The sequence below is a fragment of the Grammomys surdaster genome, unplaced genomic scaffold (genome assembly GCF_004785775.1).
Source record: "Grammomys surdaster isolate TR1022 unplaced genomic scaffold, NIH_TR_1.0 190, whole genome shotgun sequence".
NCBI lineage: Eukaryota > Metazoa > Chordata > Mammalia > Rodentia > Muridae > Grammomys > Grammomys surdaster.
The window spans coordinates 4,935,397-4,959,811 of record NW_021604635.1 but is presented as its reverse complement, the minus strand read 5'-3'; the positions used below and the strand labels follow the sequence as shown (position 1 = coordinate 4,959,811).

At 42.6% G+C, this 24,415-nt stretch overlaps 1 protein-coding gene across 1 annotated transcript in view; it reads left to right on the top strand.

The window, feature by feature from the left end:
• Positions 1-24,415, top strand: part of Lama4 (laminin subunit alpha 4) — a 142,090-nt gene that overhangs the window by 40,243 nt on the left and 77,432 nt on the right. The window contains exons 2-6 of the mRNA XM_028769000.1: positions 276-377; positions 5,965-6,089; positions 12,405-12,485; positions 21,256-21,470; positions 23,555-23,629. Of these exons, the coding sequence (XP_028624833.1) occupies positions 276-377; positions 5,965-6,089; positions 12,405-12,485; positions 21,256-21,470; positions 23,555-23,629 (598 nt within the window). The remainder of the gene's footprint in view (positions 1-275; positions 378-5,964; positions 6,090-12,404; positions 12,486-21,255; positions 21,471-23,554; positions 23,630-24,415) is intronic.

Sequence of the window (24,415 nt, the reverse complement as noted above, 5' to 3'; positions counted from 1 at the left end):
CAATCCCTCCTACCTAAGACCACCTCCTCCTTCTTCCTTAGAATGAGGTTAAGGATGTTTCTTTTGTGTAAAGCAGAAAAAAAAGGAAAGAAATTATACAACAAAGAAGATTGTGTAACTGTCTCTGTCAATGAATGGCCTTACAAATAGCCCACATTTGTGTTTTGTTAAGAATATTTAATTCAATTTTAATTTAATCTTATTACTTTCCTCTGTAAACACTGACTAGAATGTATCTTTCCAGTAATGAAAATGTGTGTCACTGTCTGTTTCAGAGATGTGATGCTGGATTCTTTCGCACGTTGTCAGGAGAATGTTCACCCTGTGACTGTAATGGCAATTCCCATGAGTGCTTGGATGGCTCCGGATTCTGTCTGGTAAGTCAGGGACACGCAGCTGCAAACGGTCAATCAAGCTCTTTTCTACATTTCTGCTTTTCCTATAAAAGACATTGTGTCAAGGCCTTCTGATTGCAAGCGGCCCCATGTGCTCCAGGAGGGTGCTGTCTTCCCTCCCCTGGCAGCTGGCTTCCTGCTGTAAACCAGTGGTGATAGCTTGAAGATAATACACAGAGGAGGACTCCTCCTCCAGACTCCTCCGTGACAGCATAGTCGGCCACGTGCTCAGCTTCATTACATAAACCACAATAAAAGAGTTGTACCATCGCCTGTTGCAGTATGTAAGACAATCAGGTCTATGGGTACAAATTAATTTTTAAAGAATTGTCTAAACCAGATAACTAATGGAGACAAATGCTTTTTCCTTCTGCTGTTTAATTCTGCAGTCAAGCCTGAAAGAGACTTTTTCCCTCCTTCAGTAAAATGAATTCCCCATCAGACCGTTTTTCAGACAGTAAGATACTAATGAAGTCAGAGGAGGCTGATAGCGTAGATCACCTTGTTAAATATTTCACATTTTCAAGAATGGATAGACAACTTAGTAAAACTTAGCATTGGAGTACTGACCAGAGTGGCTCCGGGAGAAGCCACGCCCACCAGAGTGACTCCCGGAGAAGCCACGCCCACATTTAAAGTTTGTGCGTTCTAATCAAGTTCCTCTTCAACAACTATAAAGCAGGAAAATTCTGTGCTTCAGATTTCCATATGGAAAAAGAATCTTTCCCAAGCTGCAAGAGTAGTTTCATTTAAAGCACAATACCTACCTAAATACACTCAAAATTGCATAATTATCCCTACTGAACAGACAATTTTATTATAAATGGCCTCCTTCTGTGGTGTATGGCTCAAAGTTGCAATTTGACTCACATTTCGTATTAAGACACAAATTAGAAACCGTTATTATGAACCTAGTGGTTGTCACTTTTCTAGAGACAAAGAATCAACTGGGGAACCATTAAATTGCTATTTTGTAAGGTTTTTTTAAAAACATGATATTTGTTTTATCCTCTCCCCCTACCATAGTCTTAAATAACCATTACATCCAGGATGTCCTCCACAGCCCTCTGGCATACACAGCTGCCAAAATCTCCCCGTTTTTAATGCTTGCATCTCCGGTTTCCTGTTATTTTAATCCCAGTGACATTTGGGGGGGAAATCCCATGCATACACTTGAACAAACAATGTACATTGCTGATAATGTAGCCAATTAATACCGCTTTTTGTTACCTGGTTTACTAAGCTGTAAGACAGAAGAGATCACCACCCCCAACAGCTGTCGTTAGGTGACTGGCGAGACAGTGAAAGAGTTAAAGAGCAGAAAAGTTCACTCTGCTAGGGTCACCAAGAAGGACAGAGAGTCATGGCTGTGAGGATGTTGTCAGAGCAGGTACAGTTGTAGGCTTTGATCTGGACATGAGCTTCTGGGAGGACTCGGCATCACAGGACCCTTTCCCAGCTCCAGTAGCACACTGGGCCGTTAAACACTCATGTGCATCAACTGTCAATCTTCCTACAATTACATTGTTGTAATTGTAAGACAGAAAATTCTCACAGAAATAACCATTCCTTTCATATTGGTGGCAGCTCCCCCATTAATACTCTATTCAGAGAGAAATACGGTTTTCCCTCTAATTTAAATAAACTATGCTCAGTGTGAAAATAATAAACATTATGTACATATATAATACTAAATATATATGGGATATATATTAAAAGTGTTTGAAATTCAAGAGGAAAAGAATCACCCCCAACGATTCTCCAAATTAACATATTTACATTCTTACAAATTTAATTCTTAAAAAGTGCACAATTTATACTTAATTAAACATAAACAAAAGATCATTAGCAAAAAAAAAAAAAAAGACAACCCCCCCTTTAAAAAAAGAATCACAGGGTATTGCTAAGGCTGTTGGTTACTCTCCACAACCTGATGGGAGGGTCCTACTGCTGAAGACACTGATAACTTACAACACTGAATGTGGAGAAACTGAACTGGTACCCAACTAGAAGCTTCGCTCCTACTCACTAGCTTTCGTGATGCTGAGAGGTAGTTTTCACACTATCAGAGGAGAAAAGTGATCACTAACATTATCCAGCTACAAACCCCAGACCTACAATAGCAACTAGCCTGCAGGATACGCTGGTGTAATACTGGCACAGATGTTATGGGAGTAACCAACACTATCTGACTGGCTTTAGAGCCCACTCCAGGAGATGGAATTTATACCTAGCACTGCTAAAGTGGCCAAGAATCTGAGGCTAGATAAGTCACTGACCATAGGAAAATCTACTACTTTTATTTTGCTAAAGAAACACAGCAATAAAATCACTATTGATGGGCATATTGCTATACACAAGTTTTGATGATTTTTTAGTCTATTGCAAATAATAATAATAATAAACAACCCTTGGTATGTTGCACATAGCCATCAGTTTGGTTCCATGATAGCCAAAGTTTGACACAAAGTCAAAAAGTCTCAAGGTCTGAAGAATGCTAAGGATGAATAGCTTGATAGAGTTCCCTGCTGCCTTGAATCCATCAGTACAGAATGTACCAGGAATTGCTGCCTTGAATCCATCAGAACAGAATGTACCAGGAATAGAATGCAGATACTGAATTCTCTGTACAAGGTCCATCATCGCCTTACAATGCTTGTTCCTTCTCTTGCTTTCCCCACCTTAAGGACAGCATCATTCTGTCAGAGGCCCCGATGTCTTCATCCACTTGCATTTTCCCCCAGCATTAATCTGAGCCCAGATCCCAACAGCTCAAACAGTTAAGTAGCTGCCTCTCTTCTATGACTTGCTACTACCTCAGTTTAGGACCACACCACCCCAGCATGATCACTGCCTCAGACTCCCAACCACACACTGTGCTCCCTCTAATCTGCCACCTGGAGCTGTCTTTCAAAAGCCCAAGTCAAAGAATCCCTCTTTTTAAGATGCTCCAAAGGTTCCTGCCTCCAGTCACACTGAGTACACTGCTACCTAAGCCATTTCTGTGCTCTCAGATTGTCCCCTATGGGAGACTTCTTGAAGGACAACTTCAAGGCCTGCTTCAGGTGTCAACATCTCCACTAAGCCTTCACATTCCTGTCTTATCCCTGAGTACACAAGGCTGGTCTTTGTTTCTTTCATGAGCCTGTGAGTTGCTGAAATAAAGAAACTGGGTCTTCCTCATCTTAGTAACAGCTTCAACTCCTTATCTGTCATGCATCGGCATAATCCAGGCTTGTCATCTGAGTGAATGCATTAGAAACTGAAATGATAGGATGATAACTTCAATGTAAAAACAGAAAAAAAAACTTTTAATTCATTTTCTAATTTATGAACTACCTATGTCGCTCCTTTTGTGCAATATAAGATAAATTGCCCTTTGCTGGAGACTGGCTCGAACCTAATTCAGAGTAACTAATTAGCACCTAATGCTCTCCAGACACTTGTTTCTCTGACAGGAGCCCAGGCCAGCAGCATTAGCAATTACGTAGGAGCTTGACTGATATATGGACTCTCAGGATGCAGCCCAGATGGCCTGCATCAGGATCTGAACTTTCCTCGGTGTATTAAGAGACACATGTGCACACTGAAATTTAAGGAGTGCTGATGGACATATCCCATTCTCAAACTTCATGCCCTTTGTGAACGTCATGAACCCACTAAACTCTTATTAATTAATGAGGATACCAACGTTTTAGGTAGATCCCGTCTTCTTAAACAACGGCTCTTGACCCCCCCCCCCAATAACATTTATTGCTGTCAGGTGTCTTCCTGTTTGGAAAATGACAGAGTGCAGAAGGTGAAGGAGCACTGTGCAGTTTCAGGGCTAAAGACTTTCAGAGCAAGAAGAATCCTGAAGGTCGTCTAGTCTAAAGCTTCTAAAGCTTCACTCCACAGAGAAAGGACTAGAAAGCTGGGACATCAGGGCACTGTTCCAAGTGAACTACTTAGAAAATGAAGAGTTATATCCTTCCTCTCTGCCTCTGGCACTATCTCTACTGGTCCCCGCAAACTGATACCAAGGCCTTCTAGGGGAATTCATAACAAACTATTTAAAGGAGGAAGGTGAAAAAAGCCAGTTTTGGCACTCTGGTATTTTAGAGACAGAGAGATTGCATGCTGTACCCTTGAACATTGGCACCTATGGCTACTACAAACAGAACCAAAGCCTCAAAGGGATATCTCAAACATCTATCAAGTGACAAAAAAAGACAGAACTGAGAATTAGCTCTTTTTGTGCCTTAATAGTCACTTCAGCCACTAGAGATGGCCTAGGCTCTTAGTATGTTTTCTTCTACACAGACCTGTTTCATCATGTAACAAGTCTCAGACAAATCTGCCTCTAATTTACAAGCATCCTTACAAGTGTCTTGTGGTTCAGACGTGTGGCAGTTGGATACAGCTCCACTGGCTTTTCCGGGAAAGACACTGTCTCCAAGTTCAGGCTCATTTGGGATTTTTATTGTTTTTACTTGCTCCAGATGCTGGTTCATCATTTCATGTTCTCCTTCTTTCCTCCATTAATTTTCCTTAATATTTTCTGAGAGGCGGCTGAGCACATGACGCAGGTTTAACTCATGCCTGAATCATGTTAAACTTCATTCTTAACAATTCTCATTGATCATACAGTCTAGGCTATCTTTTAATTTCTTTTCTGCTGCACAATTATATTTTGGAGCCATACCTTCCAGTAGGGCAAATGCTTAAGAAGGATCCAGTCAGCTCCAGTCAGCTCCAGCCAGCGTAGCTTGTTACCCACATAGAACTCCTCCTGTTGGGCTGAGGACCTACTTCACACATGTTAATTGTAATACAGCACTGTTATCCAGTGTGTCAGAGAAGAGGGGCGAGCCTAGGACAGATAGCTTGATGTGGATAGTAGGACACAAACAGGGCTGTGAGGGGAGAATTAAAGAGAACTTTCTGGAGATTTTGAAGCCTGCTGCAGATCTCCAATAAGAAACAGACAAGGCAGAAAGAAGAGCCTGGTTTATGTCATTCTCTCTATTTGTTACCTTTATCAGAAATGGGAAATTATAGAAATCAACCTGCCTGCTATTCCGTATGTGTTGCTGACCAAGATAGGAAAGCATTAGTAGAAGGTCCTTTACCTTCCTTCCGATGCGTGTGTGCCACAGCCTGACATATTTGCCTTTCTGTGCCCATAAATCCTTATTATTTCCACTGTCATGGTTAAGCACTATGAGAATATTATTTATCATCATTTCATTTTCATTCCAAGTCAGTAAGCTTAAGCATCCAGAATACTTAAGAGTGTGGCAGCTCTAATTATCTTTCTGATGAGTCCCCTCTGCACGCAGACTCCAAATAGAGTCCCAGTTTGCCAGTGCACAGGAAGACCTGCAGGATGTATGCCTCCACCTTCATCTACACCTCTAGCTCTGACCAGCACTAGCCTGGGTCCTTTATGTTGCCACATACCGTGTATTCTATACGGTGTTATCATGCAGGCCCGATGTCCCTTACTTTGAAGTAAGCCAGGGTGCTTACATTTGCTCTTTGTGAACTTTCTTCATCCTTCCAAATACTCCTGTCTTCTGTCCTACAGAACTGCCAGCGGAACACAACAGGGGAGCACTGTGAAAAGTGTCTGGATGGCTATATTGGAGACTCCATCAGAGGCATACCCCGGTTCTGCCAGCCGTGCCCCTGTCCCTTGCCCCACCTGGCCAAGTAAGTCCTAAAGGAAGATGGTCTCTCTAAATGACTGCTCTCACAGTTTTGTTTTGTTTTGTTTTGTTTTGTTTTTAGCTCTATGCACAGTTCTGGGGTGTGTCACAGGCAAAACTGAATGCTTCGAGTTGAGAAAAGTGTAAGAAAGTGCTCTGGTCTACATACACTTTGGGGGCGGAGCTTAAGCACTTAGAGGTACAATTGTTTCCAAAATATTAGCGTAGATCGTAAAGTCAATGAAATCACCTTAGTGTCCCAACCGAAGCCAATCTCATCCTTTCCTACAACCTACACAAGTAATACCAACAGATATATAGTGTTTTCAAAAGCATTTCCCCTTCTGACTGTCCCATAGTAGCTGTTTCCCTGCATGAAGCAATCAGATATGCCTTCCAACCAGAATTAGAACACAGGCATACAAAAAAGGATGCTGAGAGCCAATCAGTAACTCCCAGTTATGTCGCGACTAGAATGTGGAGCTACAGAGAATAATCATATATCCATTGGGCAGAAGTGAAAATAACGCATTTTAAGTACATACATCGTAAGGAAGAAATCTAGTAAGAGAGAATGGCAGTATGGAAGGGCTAGGAACGTGGCGTAGTGGTAGAGCACTTGCCTGACACATATGAGCCACTGGGCTTCATCCATAGCACTGAAAAATAAGAGTATAGACTTTAAATAGTATGGCATGTTTGGTTTTCCAAATACTAACCAGCTCTCCAATTCTCTAGCACCAATGAGGTGTCCTACAATCAATTCAGTTCTGAATGAAAGTACCTAGAGGTAGCACAGTCCCTGGGGTAAGCCTGGGTTCAGCCCCATAAGCCTGGCCCCATTACAGATGCCAGTCAAAGAGAATGAATCCCCAGGCTACTCACACTTCTGGCCATTTAGGGTTCCCTCAAGTACTCTCATGTTTAATTACTTGCTACAGTTATTCACAAAACTTAAAACACTGCTATACTTATGACGATCATGTTTTTTTTAAAGATTTATTTATTTATTATATATGAATACATTGTAGCTGTCTTCAGACACACCAGAAAAGGGCATCAGATCTCATTACAGATGGTTGTGAGCCACCATGTGGTTGCTGGGATTTGAACTCAGAACCTCTGGAAGTGCAGTCAGTGCTCTTAACCACTGAGCAATCTCTCCAGCCCGATCATGTTTTTTTTTAATAATACAATTCAAGAAAAGCCAAATGAAATATATATAAATAAAATACATATAAATAAATATATATAAGGAAAATACATATAAATAAATAATGTATAAAAAGGTATCTATAATGTAGAGGAGAAAATATAGGGGAACAAAAGGAGGAGGTTCAGATCCCCTCTTCTTAGAATGTCCATATGAGAAGAACCTAGACGCTCCCACAAGCCTCCCTGCTCTTGGCTTCTCATCCAGGTCAATGAGCTCACAAGTTGGAGGTGGAAGGATTTGAAAATTCTAGCCCTCTATCCAAGTGGATGTTTCCTCTAGTGTCCACTCCCACACTGACTCCATTAAAGGGTCATTAAGTCTCCTCATTAGCATACTCAAATATACTGAAGAGGTTTTTTATAAACCAAGAAATAGAAGTTTTTTCACTTGACAACATCAAGAGTTACAGAAGCTCTTTGCTAAAAATAGGAGGTCAGAGATTAAATGTGCTTTAAATACACCGTAAATAAACAGAGTCACCAACCTACCTTCATATTTCTGTCTTGACACATAGGACCTGTGTGGTCTCAGACCGGTTACCTTGTCTCTGTGCGCCGTTCTCTGTGAGATTTAGGGCTTCTGTTAGACTAGCTTCAAATTTTGGTTCCATCCCTTGGTTCTTTTGCCTACTTTGAACTCAACTTTTTTCCTTGGTAAGTAAATTAAAGTAAGGTGTGAGGACCCACAATAGAGCTGTGAGACTGGGCATGGTGACACGTGTGGGCCATGTGGGCAGGTGCCTTGAACACAGGAGAAAGGCAGCATAGATACAGCTTTGCTAAACACAGAGCATAGGAGCTTTTCTACAACTCTGTGCCAGATACTCTTATAATTATAGGCAATATTTTCACGATTGATAGTAATTGCAGAAAGTAAATTAAATGAATTACTTTAGAGAGTCCAAGTAGTGGGCTGAGAAGACAGCTCAGTAGAGAAAGTACTTGCCATGTATTTATGAGGACCAGGATTTGGATTCACAGAACCAGTATAAATGCTAGGCAGGTGTGGCAACTTGCCTTTAACCCCAGCATTCGGACGATCACCAGAGCAATCTGGGTTATATCAACTAGCTGAATCATTGAGTTCTGGGTTCCAGTGAGAGACCCTGCCTTGAGACATAAGCTGGAGAAAATTTAAGAACAATCCTAAGCACATTTCACATTAACCTCTCACCTATACACACACACATACACACAAATACACATACACACATATACACACACATACACACACAGAAATGCACAAGCAAACACACATATACACATATGCACACACCAAAAGGGGCCCAAAAATCTGTCCCCTATACACCCTGATAAAGTGAAAAAGAAAAATGGCGACCAGATTTCCCCCTTGTCTTCCCTAGTCACCTGAGGAATCAACTGTATTCAAATCTTACAGAATGCCTGCTAGCCAGCAAAGTCAGAACCTCTACAGTTGCATCTTTCAGAAACTATTAAACTGCTTCAGACTTTCCTTAGCGATCTGTCATGTCCGACAGTATTAGTACTGTGTGCAAGATGAACAGTCCTAAGAGGAGAATGAAGAACACAAGCATTAGCATTCTGTCATTTTCACTCAGGAATGTCCTGATTTATGAGCTTTTGGCCTCATTTGGGTGTAGTCTTTAAATGCTCATTAAAATTCTGTTCTCAAACATCAATCCTAACCACATCTGAGGAGACTTTTACCACAAGTAAGATTTACCACACTTAAATATATTTACCTCTAAGTTCCTAATAACGAGCCTCACTCGTTCGCCAATATACCATTGTCTGCTCAGAAAAGGAGATAGGAGCTCTGAGCTGAGACAGCTTCTTTAGACAGTAGCAGGAGTTAGGAGAACAATCTTAAACGGGGGTTCTCTTAATCGCATCTTCACTCTTCTGTGTTTTTGCTCCATTCACAGGAGCTTCCTCATCCCAATTATCTGACATTGATGTCTTAAGGTATCAAACCTTTAAAATATTGTTCCCTGCAGACTGAGAACCATTGTCTACATGAAAGCAGGCAAGATACCTCTTAGGCACTCACCGTGTGCCAATATGAAACTGGTATTTCTTGCCAGTGCTGTATCTATCCAACAGCTGAAAGCCATATTTCACTAGGTCAAAAGTACAGCAGATTTTACACGCCTACAGCAAACGGCCCTTTCTCTTTTGAGACTGATTATCCAGTATTTTAGTTGAGCAAGAAATACTGCTTCTGGCTATTAGCCCCTTCTGATAAGAGCAGCAGAAATTGATGCTGGGTACTGAGTCTCTGGCCTTCAGCTCAGAAGCAGTTTCCAAAGGCATCGAGAGATCACACATCTAGGATCCAAAGCAGCAGCTGAAGGCCCTCAGGAATACATTCCCAAGTTAGAAGCATGTTCACATACACAAAACTTACTATCTTCTCTGTGGTACAAGACCTGATACAATAAAATCTGTAGAAAATGAAAACAGACACAAAGTTACGCTATCTGTGAGTAAGCAGCATTTTGTGGGGTGGGAAGAGTGGACTTGAGAGGTCTCTGAGATACTGACAGGTTCCTCTGTAGCGGCAATGGCTTTATTGTTGAGGAAAACTGGCTTCACAGGGGCTAGTTTTTTGTGACAAGACTGACAAGATTTAGCTGGATCCCCAAAAGGTCTAACTTTGGTCTGCTTTTAGTATTGATTTAGCTATTGATCAGATATATTACAGATATATTAGCATTGATCAGATATATTACAAAAAGTCAAATGTCTCACTGTCATCTTCAGTTTTTAAAAACTATTCATATTGCTACTTTCCATTTCAAAAATATAAGTATCTGTCTAAACTAAGTAGGCAGCAGACAACTTCCCAGACGCGCACCTAGTTTGGAATCTGAATTATACTGGAAAGATCTATGGGTTGAGTTGACAACCTAAGGCTTGGTTTTCCAGTTATCAACAATACATCAGAGAACAAACGGAGAGGAGGAAGAAAGTAACTTAGTGCTTAATAGTGCTTGCTGGTCTTGCAAAGGACTAGTATTCTGTTCCTAACACCCAGAAACCCACAGCTGCCCGTGACTCCAGCTCTAAGAGATGGACACCCTCCCCAGGCCCCCCAGGTATCCTCAAGCAGGCTCACAAGCCTACACACACATGCACAGACACAAACTAAAGTAAAAGTAAATGTTATTTTTAAGCAAGGAGGTGATGCTTGCGACATGTAAGCAAACACATTTTTTTTTTAATTTCTATTTCTCCTTAAACCTTAGGGTTTTCCGGGAGCAAATCCACCTTCCTGCTTGCAGAGGGTACCACAGAAGTCAGAGAGGCCTGAGGGAGGCATCAGGTTTTCGTTTTCACATCCAGTACTAGGGATTTCCTTAACTTTAAAGCATAAGCAATTAATGCTTGTGAAAACAAAACTGAACACCAGAGGCTGGCACCACATTGCCTCAGAGCCTGCACCACGGAAATCAATCGACGGCCCTGATATAGTTCCCAAGGCCATTTGCATAGAGTCCACTTGTTTATTCTAGGGCTGACCAGATATCCTCCGCTCCCACCAGCGGCTATGCTAGTCGCTCCACTTAAGGAAAATGAGATCTGTTTGAAACCACTGGACATCAAATAAACACACAGGACTCCAGACACCGCAGGCAGAGCTGTAGGCAGGCTGGATGGAACACCTTCAAAGAAAGACACGCACGAGCATTCGTTCGTTTTCTGTATGCAACAGGCAAGACTTCTCTAGGTCAGCTTAGGAATAATATCAGGCACAGAGAAGGGTAGAATGCCAAGGGAAAGCAATGTCACTGGAGTGCTTTCACCAGACTGCTGAGAAAATACATCGTGAATTTCGCCTCTGAAAGAGGAGCATGCACTGTTTCCATCCCAATGGAAACACCACCTTCGAACGAGCCAGACATACCCATTTGCTTTTCCTCAGCCATCATTAGGGTAAAATTGCTGACACACACAGGAACCTGAGAGCAGAGGTCACACTCTGACGGCAGAGTACACAAGCCAAACTGAGTGCAAAAGTCACGCGCTAAAGTCACACCCACATGTCCCACGACTTGTGTCTCGCTGTGAAATTCTCCATACTCGGAAGAGCGACTCCCCATTTCTTGTGTCCCAATAAATTAGGATAGCAGTTTATCCTGCTGGACCGATAGTTTTTATTACTTTTCTGTTTTACATCTTGAAATGTAAGAAAAAGAACAAAAAAGAGGAAAGAAGAGGGGAAAAGAACAAGAAGAGAGGAATCCAAAGAGAGATAGATGATATAGGTAGAAACAGATAAACAGTTAATAGACGTGCATATCTTTATTATGGACCCTATTTCTTTCTTGAGGACTAGTTTTTGGCTCTTTGATCTACTTTGACCCTCTAACCCTTAGTCCTGAGACTTAAAGTACACAGAGAAAATGGTTAAGCCTCTGGGGATGATATCATTTAGGACCGGCTACTGATCTTTAAGGACAGAGGTTAAGTGTACAAAAACTAGACAGAAACTTCTAACATTACACAGATAGTAGTGGAAATATGAGAGAATTTTATGAGTCTAAAGTTACCAGTAAATTTCCTATTTCTGGTTTTTGAGCATATATTTTAAATTTGCATTGGAAAGGTAAATATCATATACACATTTGAATAAATATATATTCAAATATACATGTATATTATATATTTATAATGTATATTATAGACATATTATTATAATGTATTTATAATTTATATTATAAATATATAATATACATGTATATTTGAATATATATTATATATTTGAATATTTATATATTTGAACTGAAGTTATATATTTGCATGAATATATACATACATATAGGTATACATATACATAACTTGCTAGCTTAGAAATTCCCACAGCTTCAAGCAAAACTAATAAACCACCTCTATACAGAGATACATAATGGTATACCTGGGAGACAGCCCCACATAGAGTAGGGTTTTCAGTCCAGGCTTGCTGGTCCAGTCTCCCCTGAAAGGTAAGAATTTAATTATACCGCCTTCGCTGGAGAACAATGAGGTAGCAGTGACCTAATCCAAAGTTCAGCCAGCCCCTTTCTCCAGCATCACAGACCAGTGACCATGAGATGTCTTCTAACATGTGTCACAATTCTAGCTTTGCAGAATCCTGCTACAGGAAAAACGGAGCTGTGCGGTGCATTTGTAAAGAAAACTACGCTGGGCCTAACTGTGAAAGGTAAAGAGAAAAAAAATTTTATTTTTTTCCATGTGTGTGTGTGTTTGTTTGTGTGTGTGTGTTTGTGTGTATGTGTGTGTGTGTTTGTTTGTGTGTGCGTGTGTGTGTATCAGCTCTGCTGCGTTTCTCTTCAAAAGGTTTTGAGGTTGATGCACAAATTGGGGGTAGAAGAAAACATTTCAGAACCCCGAGGAGGGTGTTGTCCTCACACCCCCAAGTTCCAGTACAGCAATGATAGAATCTCCCTTGTGGTCCAGACCAGGGTCATAGCTCAGGATAAATTGACGAGGGAAGAAGGAAATGAATCTGGGTGTGCTGGGAAGATTCTCTAGATGACTCTGGTAACAGTCTCTGCTCTCTTCAACACTACAAGCCAGTGCTATAATTAATGTCTCTCTGATAAAGAGCGAGACGTTCTGAATAAATAGGAAGTCTCTCCTCTCTCTTGAATTCTCTATTGCTCACCGAATGAGAAGAGGACAAAGAGCTAACTGGTTATTTAATTCACTTATTATTCCTCCTCTTACAAAATAAAATCCACAGGTAGCCGGCAGTGGTGGCGCACGCCTTTGATCCCAGCACTTGGGAGGCAGAGGCAGGCAGATTTCTGAGTTCAAGGCCAGCCTGGTCTACAGAGTGAGTTCCAGGACAGCCAGGACTATAGAGAGAAACCCTGCCTCAAAAAACCAAAAAAAAAAAAAAAAAAAAAAGAAAGAAAGAAAAAAGAAAAACCAAAAATAAAACCCAGAAGCGTGGGTGTTCTGAATCTCTGTTGGGTGCTTACAGGAAATGTTCTTTTTAGTTGCTCTGTGGTTTGAAGAAAGATATCAGGAGCTAAGCATGGGAGGCTTCCCCCTGGATGATTTCCTAGGAAGATATTTGCCATCCATTCTGTCTGTCAGCTGCTCACAGTTCTCTCAGATGAAATACCTTTAACTAAAAAAGCCTCACACAGAGGTCTTCGTAACTGAGACAGTGAACACTGGCCTCACTACTGGGCTCAGGCAACCTCGTGATGCTGTAATTCCATAAAGACAGGGAGAGAAGGGCCAGGGGTACAGGCCCTAGCAAGATATCCACAGGCTTCTCACCTCATGGAATACATACGCAGGCCAGCTCCTCAGTGGGGCTCACAAACTCAGCCTGTGGCTTAAGAAATAAATCCTTAATTACAAGCTGTCTATCTTCTAAGAAATCACCTTGCATCTCTCAGAGTGTAATTCTGAAACTCAAAAGCAGCCACAGCTTGTGGTAAAGAAAAAAGATCTCTATGTTGCTATACTAACTTTTAAAGGTACAGGATGTAGATAATTCTTGTACTTGGTGAGTGGTCGTTTCCTTTCCATTGATGTAAGCTGAAGATGCACCTGATTGTCATTCTATAGGAGAACTAGCCAAGGAGATCACATGAGGTGACTAATTAATATTCGTGACACAATTGTTGCATGCCTCTTTATTTGGAGACAGAAATGCGAGGCTCCGTAGATCTGAGATGATTGTGTGCCAGGCAAAGGTGGGGCTTTGTCTCCTGTGTCTGAAGTTAAATTCTGTAGCTTGATTAGGACAAAGCATATTGCAAATGGATCTCTCCGGTGTCTGCCAGGAGGAGTTAATGGCACTGCTGATCAAGTGCCAGACAGGTACCCATAAGGTTTCTATGGGAAAACAGGAATCCCCGCCCTGACACGGGGCAGCATGCCCACTACAGACATGTGATGGCAGATACATAATTACCCTGCACACGTCAGAAGCTCGTGGGATCTGCCATTACCCAGTAAACCAGGGTCTCATAGGTTTATCCTGCCCCTGAAAATGTATGTTGCAGAAAGAACTCCAGTTGCGTATTATACAGTAGGGGGATTCTAAGCAGTATGCCACATTTACTGCTGCAATGTTCCCAGCAAGCACGATATGGAACAAGCCGAGAGCTCTACCATTGGATACGTAGATAAGAAAGTGTACGTATATGCAACAGGATTTTATTCAGGTCTTAAGCATAACTAAATCTTGACATTTGTAGGAGGGAATGGATAGAACAGGATAGAGGCAATTATGTTTAGCAAACTGAGCCAGATTCTAAACGGCGGGCTTTTGCATGTTTTTCTCAGAACATAGACTTTAATGGGCATGCACGGTGCGCGTCTGTGTGGCATGAAAATAGAAAGGTAATTAAGAAGAAGGAAAGAAAAACGTAAGGCAGGTGTTTGAGACGAACTAGTGATATATATACTACATGAAAGCAGAAGGCAGGACTATTTGGAGAAGAAAGGAGACCAAGGGAAGGGGGAGAAGGCAGATGGGGGGGACGGACACTGGAGGGGTGGATTTTTTTAAAGTATAATTGTGTGTGTGTGTGTGTGTGTGTGTGTGAGAGAGAGAGAGAGAGGGGGGGGGGGGGGGGGGGGGGGGGGGGGAGGGGAGGGGAGGGGGCGGGAGAGAGAGTGTGCAATCACAAACCCATTACTTCTCATACTAAAAACTAATTTAAAATAAAATATGCAAAATTTAAACTTTAAGACTAGAAAGAGTGCTAGTTTCAGAAGCAGAAGGTGGGTGTTAAAGAGATCAGTCACTGGGCTGTGTCCCCACCACCCTGTGATGCTCTAGGGAAGTTATCTGACTTCTCTGTGTTGACTCTCACTCCCACACAATGGGGGCAAGCACCTACCTCATACACCCGATGTGAGTTAACACTGCCAGGGATGAGGACAGCCCCTGGTACCTTGAAATTGCTCAGTGACCGACAGATGGTGGCAAGTGAGCCATTGTAACTACTGAGTCACGTCCATCACCAGCATCCTGTGTGCCTGGGATGAGTTGGCTCGTCATTCTGAGTCCCTTTCTTAGATATTGGGAGGACATTAGTGTCACTCCCCGCTCACCTCTCACATCCTCCCTGCCTTACATTCGCCATCGGTCAGCCCTGCAACCACTCTGAGAGGAGGTCACATTTTGTCATTGTGCTGATGAAGAAACTGTGCCAAGGGACTTGTCTGAAGCCACGTTACTCCCAGGGGAAGTAGGGACTCAGGATTTGAACAGTGTGGGTAAACACGTTTAAGTTATTGTTATGTCTTTGCACTGGTTTTCCCAAATGGCCTCCTGTTTAAGACAGTCATTTAAACGAACCTCTGAGATGCAGTGGAGCATGCTAACCTCTTAGATCCTTCTGAAATGCTCTGCATCCACCATCCACTGAGGGACTAAAAGAAAGCTTCCCTTCCAGAATCTACCACCTGCATGGAAAGGGTCAGCATAAGAAACTCTCTCAGCTCCGTCTGCTCTTTCCTGTCTTCCCCAACTCTCCCCCTCTACCTAGAGAGAATGTGCAGAGTCCTGTACATCAAAACTGAGTCTCACAGTACAGGGTCGAGTGGTTCTGGTATGAGTTCATCTAAGATGCAGTCTCTTGTTATTAAGGAACGTGAAGACTAGGGGAGAAGACACCAGAAAACTACTCACAGAAAGCAGCGAACACAGTAAGGACTAAAGTCCACAGGCGCAAGTATATACATATATTTGTAGTCCCACATACCTGAGTCAGGAGGATTGAGCCCAGTTCGGAACCAGCCAAGGCAACAAAGTGAGACTCTACCTCACAATCCTAAATCACATCCCATGGCAAGCCTTACACTATACCAAGACATCATCCGTTGTCTTGGATTTGAATCATTTGAATTCATTACCAATCATTTGAGTCTTACTGCTTGTTGTCTTATAAAACATTATTTGTTATTTTGCATGTATGAAAGCTTGCCTGCATATATGTATATGTCTGAGGAGACCAGACATGCATATCAGATCCCTGGGAAGTGGAGTTGATGGCTGTGAGCTAACATGTGGGTGCTAGGATTAAAACCCCAATCCTCTGTAAGAACAGAGAGCACTCTTAACCATGGAGTCATCTCTCTGGCCCTCTGATTTCTTTTAGTTTTGTTCATACTCTACTTGAAATTCCATTCTGGTTTTCTTTTCAGAGATATAAAAGCCATAGGCATAAGGAGTTTCCAGCTGCTTTTATATTTGAAATACGCTAGGATCATTTTAATGAACACTGGAAGGGATTTAGTCTATTAGAATATTCTTTAAAGTGAAGCCATACTGTGTACAAGTTGGAAGGTCTAAAACGTAAGACACATTTTGCTTAGTCTGTCTCTTGTCCCATGAAGGAAGATAGATTAAATGCAGTCACCCACCTTGCCATCACAGTGGTGTCCACGACAATTCAGCCTCTCTTTCCTCGTCTCCTCCTACCTGTTACACATCCGCTCCTCACATCCTCCAGATGAGGACTTTAGGTCTGTCTGTTCTAAGACTACAACTGTGACGCAAACAGTAATAACTAACACTTATTGGATGCTTTCTGTATGTGCTCACTGTTTGAGTGCTTTTTGGCTAAATAGCTTTAAATGGAAGTTGGCTTCTGCTGTATATAACTAGGAAATCACAAACTTAAGTCTGGGGAAGATTTGCTTTTCTCATTCCTATCCAGTGTGACCTTTGGTCCACAAGAAGCATACCTGAAAGATGGGGAAGCTGGAGAGCCGTGAGGGGACTTAATCTAAGCTCAGAATATCCAATGACAAACTCTAGAGCCCTTGCATTCAGTGCTGTTCTTTAGATCTCAAACTTACTTGATCTCGGTGCTTCTGCCTCAGTGGTCCGAGTTGCCTTTAATCACATGCTTTTATTGTAAACTTCCATCCTTTCGATTTTGTGGCAGAACAAGGAACATACTAAGACAACATAAAGGTTTACCATGCAGGTGCTGCTGCTACAGGATCAGAGGAAAATGGGAGAAAACAAAACAAATCCGAAGTGAACTTAGTACCCTAGAGTACGACACAGGAAAATGACTCCAGCAAAGAGACACAAGCAGAGTGAACAGTGTCATCAGAGATGGCGCTGATGACTTTGATGATGATGGCCTTAGAGATAGAAAAGAACAGTAAAGAAGATTCAGGGCTGGAGAGATGGCTCAGTGGTTAAGAGCACTGACTGCTCTGCCAGAGGTCCTGAGTTCAATTCCTAGCAACCACATGGTGGCTCACAACCATCTGTAATGTGATTTGATGCCCTCTTCTGGTGTGTCTGAAGATAGCCACAGTATACTCACATAAATAAAAAATAAATAAATAAATAAACAAGATTCAGAAATTTGACCCAATTTGCTCTAAAAGGCACCAAGTCTTTTGAACAAGATATCAGCTCTATCATTTTCACAGAGTTCTGGGTGCTCTTCTGTGCCTTGCCTTGGGCCTCTTGACTTCTAATCCTGAACAGACTTACGTTTCCCTAGCCTTATTTCTCAGCCTTTGGTAAACAAGTGAAGCACATTAAGATGACGCCCATTCTCTAACATGGTTTTTCTCTCTTGAAGTACTTTCTTATTGACCCTCAAAGAGGACTAGAGTATGACCCTCCCAGAAAAATTTCTGTGCTAACCAAGCAAGGAGTTTTGGTTTCCTCAAAAAAGACTTTCAGTGATAGCTATGTGACCCTTAGGGGTGGAGTGGAAGAGGAAGGGGGGAGAAACATAGCTATAGATCAAAATTGCCCCCCCCCTTTAAGGCTGTGCATGGTGACATGGGCCTGTAATTCTAGCATCTGGGAGGTGAAAGGAGAACTAGGAGGTCAAGGGTCAAGGTCATTCCTTGCTACATAGCAAGTTCAAGGTCAACCTAAACTACATAAGACTCTGACTCAAAAAGCAAAACAAAAAAAATAAAGAAAAGAAAAAAAATTGTTTTCTTTACATGCAAGATGGATAAACCAGCATATATCTCCCATATATCTCCATACAAACATGGATTTTTGAAGGGGACAATAAATAAGGAAACATTTGTACACTAGTTCTGTAAAGTCCATAGGGCCCAAAGTTTATCTTGTAATTTTAGAGTTGACTCTAAACCACCAACAGATGGTCTTGAAACTCAGAGAAGGTTTCCATTGTGATTGAGGCTACAGTTTACAGGATATAAAACTTTGTTTTCCTCCATGGAGTGTGTGTGTGTGTGTGTGTGTGTGTGTGTGTACCACATGTATGTAAATGCATATGAAGGTCAGAGGTGACTGAAGTTGGATTTTGTCAATTCAGCTACACTAGCTGGCCAATGAGCTCCAAGACTCTACTCTTGTCCATCTCCCCAGTCCTGGGATCACACGCATGTGCCATCACGCAGGCTTTAATCTATGTGCACACTGAAAATTAAACCCAGGCCTCCTGTTTGCACAGCAAGCACTTTACCACCTGAACCATCTCCAGACCGATCCCATTGGTTGTCAGAAGACAACCTATAGTGATCAAATGGAATGGAATCAACAGAGCAAAAGAAGAGATTGGCATCTGGCCTCCATGAGCCAAGCACGACTTGTTACCCCAAGACCTCAAGATTCCCAGCTGCACACTGAATCGGATCTGAAACCACTCTCAATGAACTTACAAGTTTAATGTTTTCTGTTTGGTGAACTGCAGCAAAGGATAGAAATTCAATGCAGTCACATTCTCCATAGATGAATAATTTATGCTGGCTGGGAGACCAAAGGCCATAGAAATCTGAGGCACAAAGACATGCAGAAATATGAATAACAAAGCTCACTGGACATTTCCTCTCAGGGTGTTCCTTTGTGGAGTGTGTAGAACTTACATTCATCCTCATCCTTTTCATAGGCTGGTAGAGAGCATTATGTTAATTCATTTCCTGTTCTTTCAGAGCAGGAGCCATGTGTTTTTCCTCTTCCTGTCTCCCCCTATGCCTTACATTAAAATGGACATGAATTGTCCCTCTGTTGTGTGAATCTATTCCTTCATAACAGAGGCAGTGTGGTACAATGTAGAGCAAGGGAAAGAACATCGGGGTTGGAAGGCCTGGGCCTTCAACTGTGACCTCCCATGTGATCCTGGAAAACTGGAGTATCCTCTGGGCCTCAGAATCCTAGATGTGAGAGGTCTTTCTTCCAGCTCTCAGTGGAAACCAAAGGAACAGCGCAGAAGCTCTGAGATGCTGTCTCAGATATGCAAAGGATGTAGGCTGACAGACACCAACAGTACAGCTCCACCAAAGGACGGACGTCAGAAAGAGGCTGAGAGGCCGTGCACCGAGTGTCGGCCAATAGTGTGATCAGGCACCTTGTGCTGACCAATAGTGTGATCAGAGGATCCTGGAGTTACATATGACTCGTTTGCACTCACTGATCATTTTCCCAAAGGTTCTGAATTGTGGTTCTCTAACCTCAAAGGGAAAGCTTTGTCTAATGCAGAATCTTATTCTCACCGGCCTGATGGTTTGATCTCTCTGGAAAGGTCTCCCTTAGTGCCCACTCCACTTATATGGAAGTGTAAGCCTCTCAAAACCTTTCCTCCACAAGTTGCTTTTGGTCATGGTGTTTCATCACAGCAAAAGTAACCCTAACTAGGTCTGCTCCCAAGGAATTACTCCCAATTTGGTCACTTCAGGCTATTCAGTACTGACTTAGTTCCTTGAACAATTCATTATGGCAGGACAGATTAACATCTGAGACAAAGTAGAGGTGCCACTAATGTTTTGACCAGGCTGAATTATTCAGCTGAATCCCATTGAAGCCGCTCATTCCTGGGCATGTAGCAAATGTTGTAGGGCATGTGGGATGGTGCTACCAGGCTGGCATAAATAACCACTGGTAAGATTGAATGAGCTCAAACCCGGGGGATCTCAGAGATTTGATGGCAGCACTGGAGCCATCCCCTTCCTGCTCCGGAATACGAAACCATGACACACCACTGAGAGGACCACAGGCACTCAGTCACATAGCATAACACCTGGAGTTCTTCTCCATGCTTGTGAGGTATCTAGAGAGCCTTGAGCCTTCAGCCAGTGAGCTTCCCTTCATGGGTATTCCTTCCCCCAAGAGGTATAGAATCCCGGGTTCACCCTGAATAAGTCGTATGCATTCACATTCTACCATCAGATAAAGCAGTTTGAACAAGCAAGGATTATCTCAGAGAGCTGCTTCATTAATGACTGCCACGGGAAAGACCTTCTCCTTAAAGACCCTCGTCTGAAACTCCCAAAGAAGGCTTTCTCTTCTCCAGCCCCTCCCATACTCTCAGAACTTTCTCTTTACCAGGCCAGATTCTGTTTGGCCTGGGCTCCGCATTCCCCCTTTCCTGCCTGGAGCATAGACACCCTGAGGGACAATGTAGGAGCAGCCATTCCTGACTTCCCCTCCCTGTGGTACACCAGCAGCACCTAAAACCACTGTAGATTAAAGTTTCAGACTTTGTCCTGCCTCCTCCCGGCAAGCTAGCATGCAGTACAACAAAATGTGACCCAACCCATCTCATGCCAGCCATGCGCATCAGTCCCCAAGATTACCAGCCATGCCCTCACACTAATTTGATTAAGATACTCCTGCATCTCAACCTGAATAGTCTACAACACATTGAGACAAAGTTGTTCCTTAAAAAACAAAAGAATTCGAAAGGTGGGGACATGATGCCTATAATCTTAGTTGTGGGCAAGCTGAGGCAGAATAATGAATTATGAGAATTATGAGTTCAAGACCAGCCTTGGCTACATAGGGACACACAAAATCAAAATAAATATGCAAATAAACAACAGAATAATTTTTTAGAAGTCTGGTCATATTAATAAAATAAGAGAATGGAAATGAATTCCAGGTGGGCATCTATAAGTATTCACTATATATTTCTTTTATGTGGGAAAGATTTTTTTTGAACAATGAAATAACTATGGATGCTAAGAAATTTTACATGTTTAACACCTTTCAGATGTGCGCCTGGTTACTATGGAAACCCGTTACTCATTGGAAGCACCTGTAAGAAATGTGACTGCAGTGGAAATTCGGATCCCAACCTGATCTTTGAAGACTGTGATGAAATCACTGGCCAGTGTAGGAACTGCTTACGAAATACCACCGGATTCAAGTGTGAACGCTGTGCTCCTGGCTACTATGGAGATGCCAGGACCGCCAAGAACTGTGCAGGTACAGATCCCAACCCCCTCAGCCAGCTGTGTGGCCAGCATAGCTCTCCATCGGGACTGATTGAGGTGAAGAATTTCTGTGGAGGAAATATCGTCAGTATCCTCCTGACATCCATCTAGAGCAATGGCATCAAAATTTTCCCGAGTTAGACATTCTCATGGAGGCTACCCATGAACCTTAGCGTGTGGGTGGATACACACAAGAAACATCAGCGGAGTGATTTCTGTCTTTTTCTATTCATTCGTGTGATTTTGGTTGAAGGGAAAGTGTTACCTGATGTGGCTCAAGTGAGTTATTTTGTGCTGGAAGCTGTCTCCTCTCTCAGTCATGCTTAATAAAATTAACGTTCCAGTTAAGTAATTCTGCAAAGCACGAACACACACGGCCCTGTACATTTCCCCAGACTGTCAGTTAGTCAGTATCTCTGAGTGTAAAAACTCTAATGGCTTAGACTTCGGTTCCATTGCAGTGTGCACTTCTTTCGTACGTTTGCTGCATAGGATGAAGCTCTTCAGAAGGGAAGTTAAACTGCTCTCCTTCCTGAGGAAGGAGGGCTGAAGCCCAGTGCTTCTTCTCCCTGGTTGACTATTAGGAAGGACAGGGAGAAGGAGGCCTTGTGCACTTACAGTGTGCATTCTGGAAAGTTCCAGTTGAAAGAATCACTTGAAAGACTTACAAAGGGAAGAGTTTAAGATTGAGGAGTATGCACCCGTGAGCTGGGCATATGAAAATAAGCATACCTGCGGAAAAGAAACGCTTCCAGAGCCACAAGCCTTAAAAAACAACAGGTAGAAGGAAGACTGTCCATTCAGACTGGGGGTTGGAGGCCATAGAAGTGCTGTCAGAAAAAAAAAATAAAGCCTTAGAAATTGTCACCAGGCCAGGCAGTGGTGGTGCACACCTTTAATCCCAGCACTTAGGAGGCAGAGGCAGGAGGATTTCTGAGTTCGAGGCCAGCCTGGTCTACAGAGTGAGTTCCAGGACAGCCAGGGCTACACAGAGAAACCCTGTCTCAAAACAAAACAAAACAAAACCAAAACAAACAAACAACAACAAAAAAAAAACCGAAAGAAAGAAAGAAATTGGTGCCGTTATTCTCAAAGCACTTACGAAGCCTATATTTAAGTAACAACAACGATGCAGATCACTCTTACAAGACACCATGTGGGAAGCCATAGAGCGGGAGCTTGCAGACTCGGTTAATAAGTCTGCAAGTGTGTGGCGCAGTGCGTAGCTGACCTTAGGGGAGATAGAGTCACAGCCCCATTGCAGCTTATGGCTAGCTAGCAGAGAGCCTAGGAATTCTTCTTCTTAAAATGTAACAAATTTATTTCCACACAAAAACTCAGAGGGGGTTGGGAGTGTAACTCAGCACAGTCCCCATCCTTGCCAGCTCCCCACCCCCCAAACCCCTGGGGTTAAAAAATAATAAAAGAACTAGCAAAAAAATGAAAAGCCAGCTAAGATTGGATTTTGTTTTGTCAAAAGGCATTAAGGGAGAACTGCATGTAAACGTGTTCCCAGTCCTTTCCCTAGATTATTTTGAGCCTCCATCCCCCAGACGACTCTCACTTGGAGTTTGGAGTCAGTCTCGCCAGGGGTCAAAGCTTAGGAGCCAAGAATTGCTCCTGAACCTCCTCAGTCTCCCCTCTGGGGCTCTTCCCTTGCACCTGGCTGGGACCAATGCTGCTGCCGCTGTGGAGACTCTGTGAGGAAAGGAAAGCTTTCGATTTCAAGTTGAATGCTGAGCTCTGAGACATTGTTTCCTTGTGAAAATTCCCTGGGCCTTTTGGGACTGAAGCATCTGTTGAGTTAGGATAGAATTCTAAAGAGTGGGGAAAAGAATCCTAGGAAAGCAAGATACAGTTTTGCTTTGGGTCTTTTTTTTTTTTTTAACATCTCTCTTCCCTGCGTTGAGCTGGTTAAAGGACATTATCCTGATATTATAGACTCCATACTTTTCAGGATGTAGATAATTAATCCTCATCGCAGGACTGCACACCCATACCCAGTACTTCTGGAAACCATGGAAATACTGTCCTGTTTCAGGCAGTTACAAGTTACTCTGTTTCTGTTTCCCACAGTGTGCAACTGTGGGGGCGGCCCATGTGACAGCATAACCGGAGAGTGCTTGGTAGAAGGATTTGAACTCCCTACAGGTAAGGACTGCCCAACTATAAGGAAAAGTATCAGTACATTAATGACTAACCCACTTTCTCTAATATGCTACAGGTGTTGTAACCCATTTGTAGTTTAAAAAAATCAAAAATATGGAAAAGAACTGATTCTCACAAGATATCCTCTGACCTCCACATGCACACTGAGGCACATGCACGTGTGCATGCACACACACACATGCACACTCACACGCACAAAAATAAGTAATAAATGTATTTTAAAACTGTAAAGATGGGCATGATATCACTTTCCCTGAAAGTGCTTCACTCTCACCTCTGGTTTAGCCTCTGATTTCGCTCCAGGGTAATGGGCCCTGTACAGAGGTCCCTGGTGGTCTTGATCTCCTTAGCAGTGAGGCAGTTTTTGCTGACATCACTCTGAGACTTTAGACATCTTCACACTCAGCTTCATGCTCTCAGGATAGAGCCCTTTCCGCATTGGCTGACTGGTGCTTCCCGCAAATTGTAGAAACTGAAAGACCAGGGGGCTTAAGCAGCTTCTCCCAACTCATCCAAATGTGAGGGCTGGCCAGAAGTAAACTGACAAGGAGTTGCAAAGTCGAGCTGCCTTCTCTTTTGCCTAAATTGTTCTGTCACTCACGAGCAGCGAAGCTTTTGGCTCAAAGTCTGTTTGAACATTGTGTATCCCTTCCCCCAAACAGAATTATATTGGTCCCAAAAAGTCCTTGTGGGCAGAAGAGATTATAAAACTGCTAGTTTCTCACATCTTAGAAGATGTCTGAGGTGTGAGACACAGCAGGGCAAAGT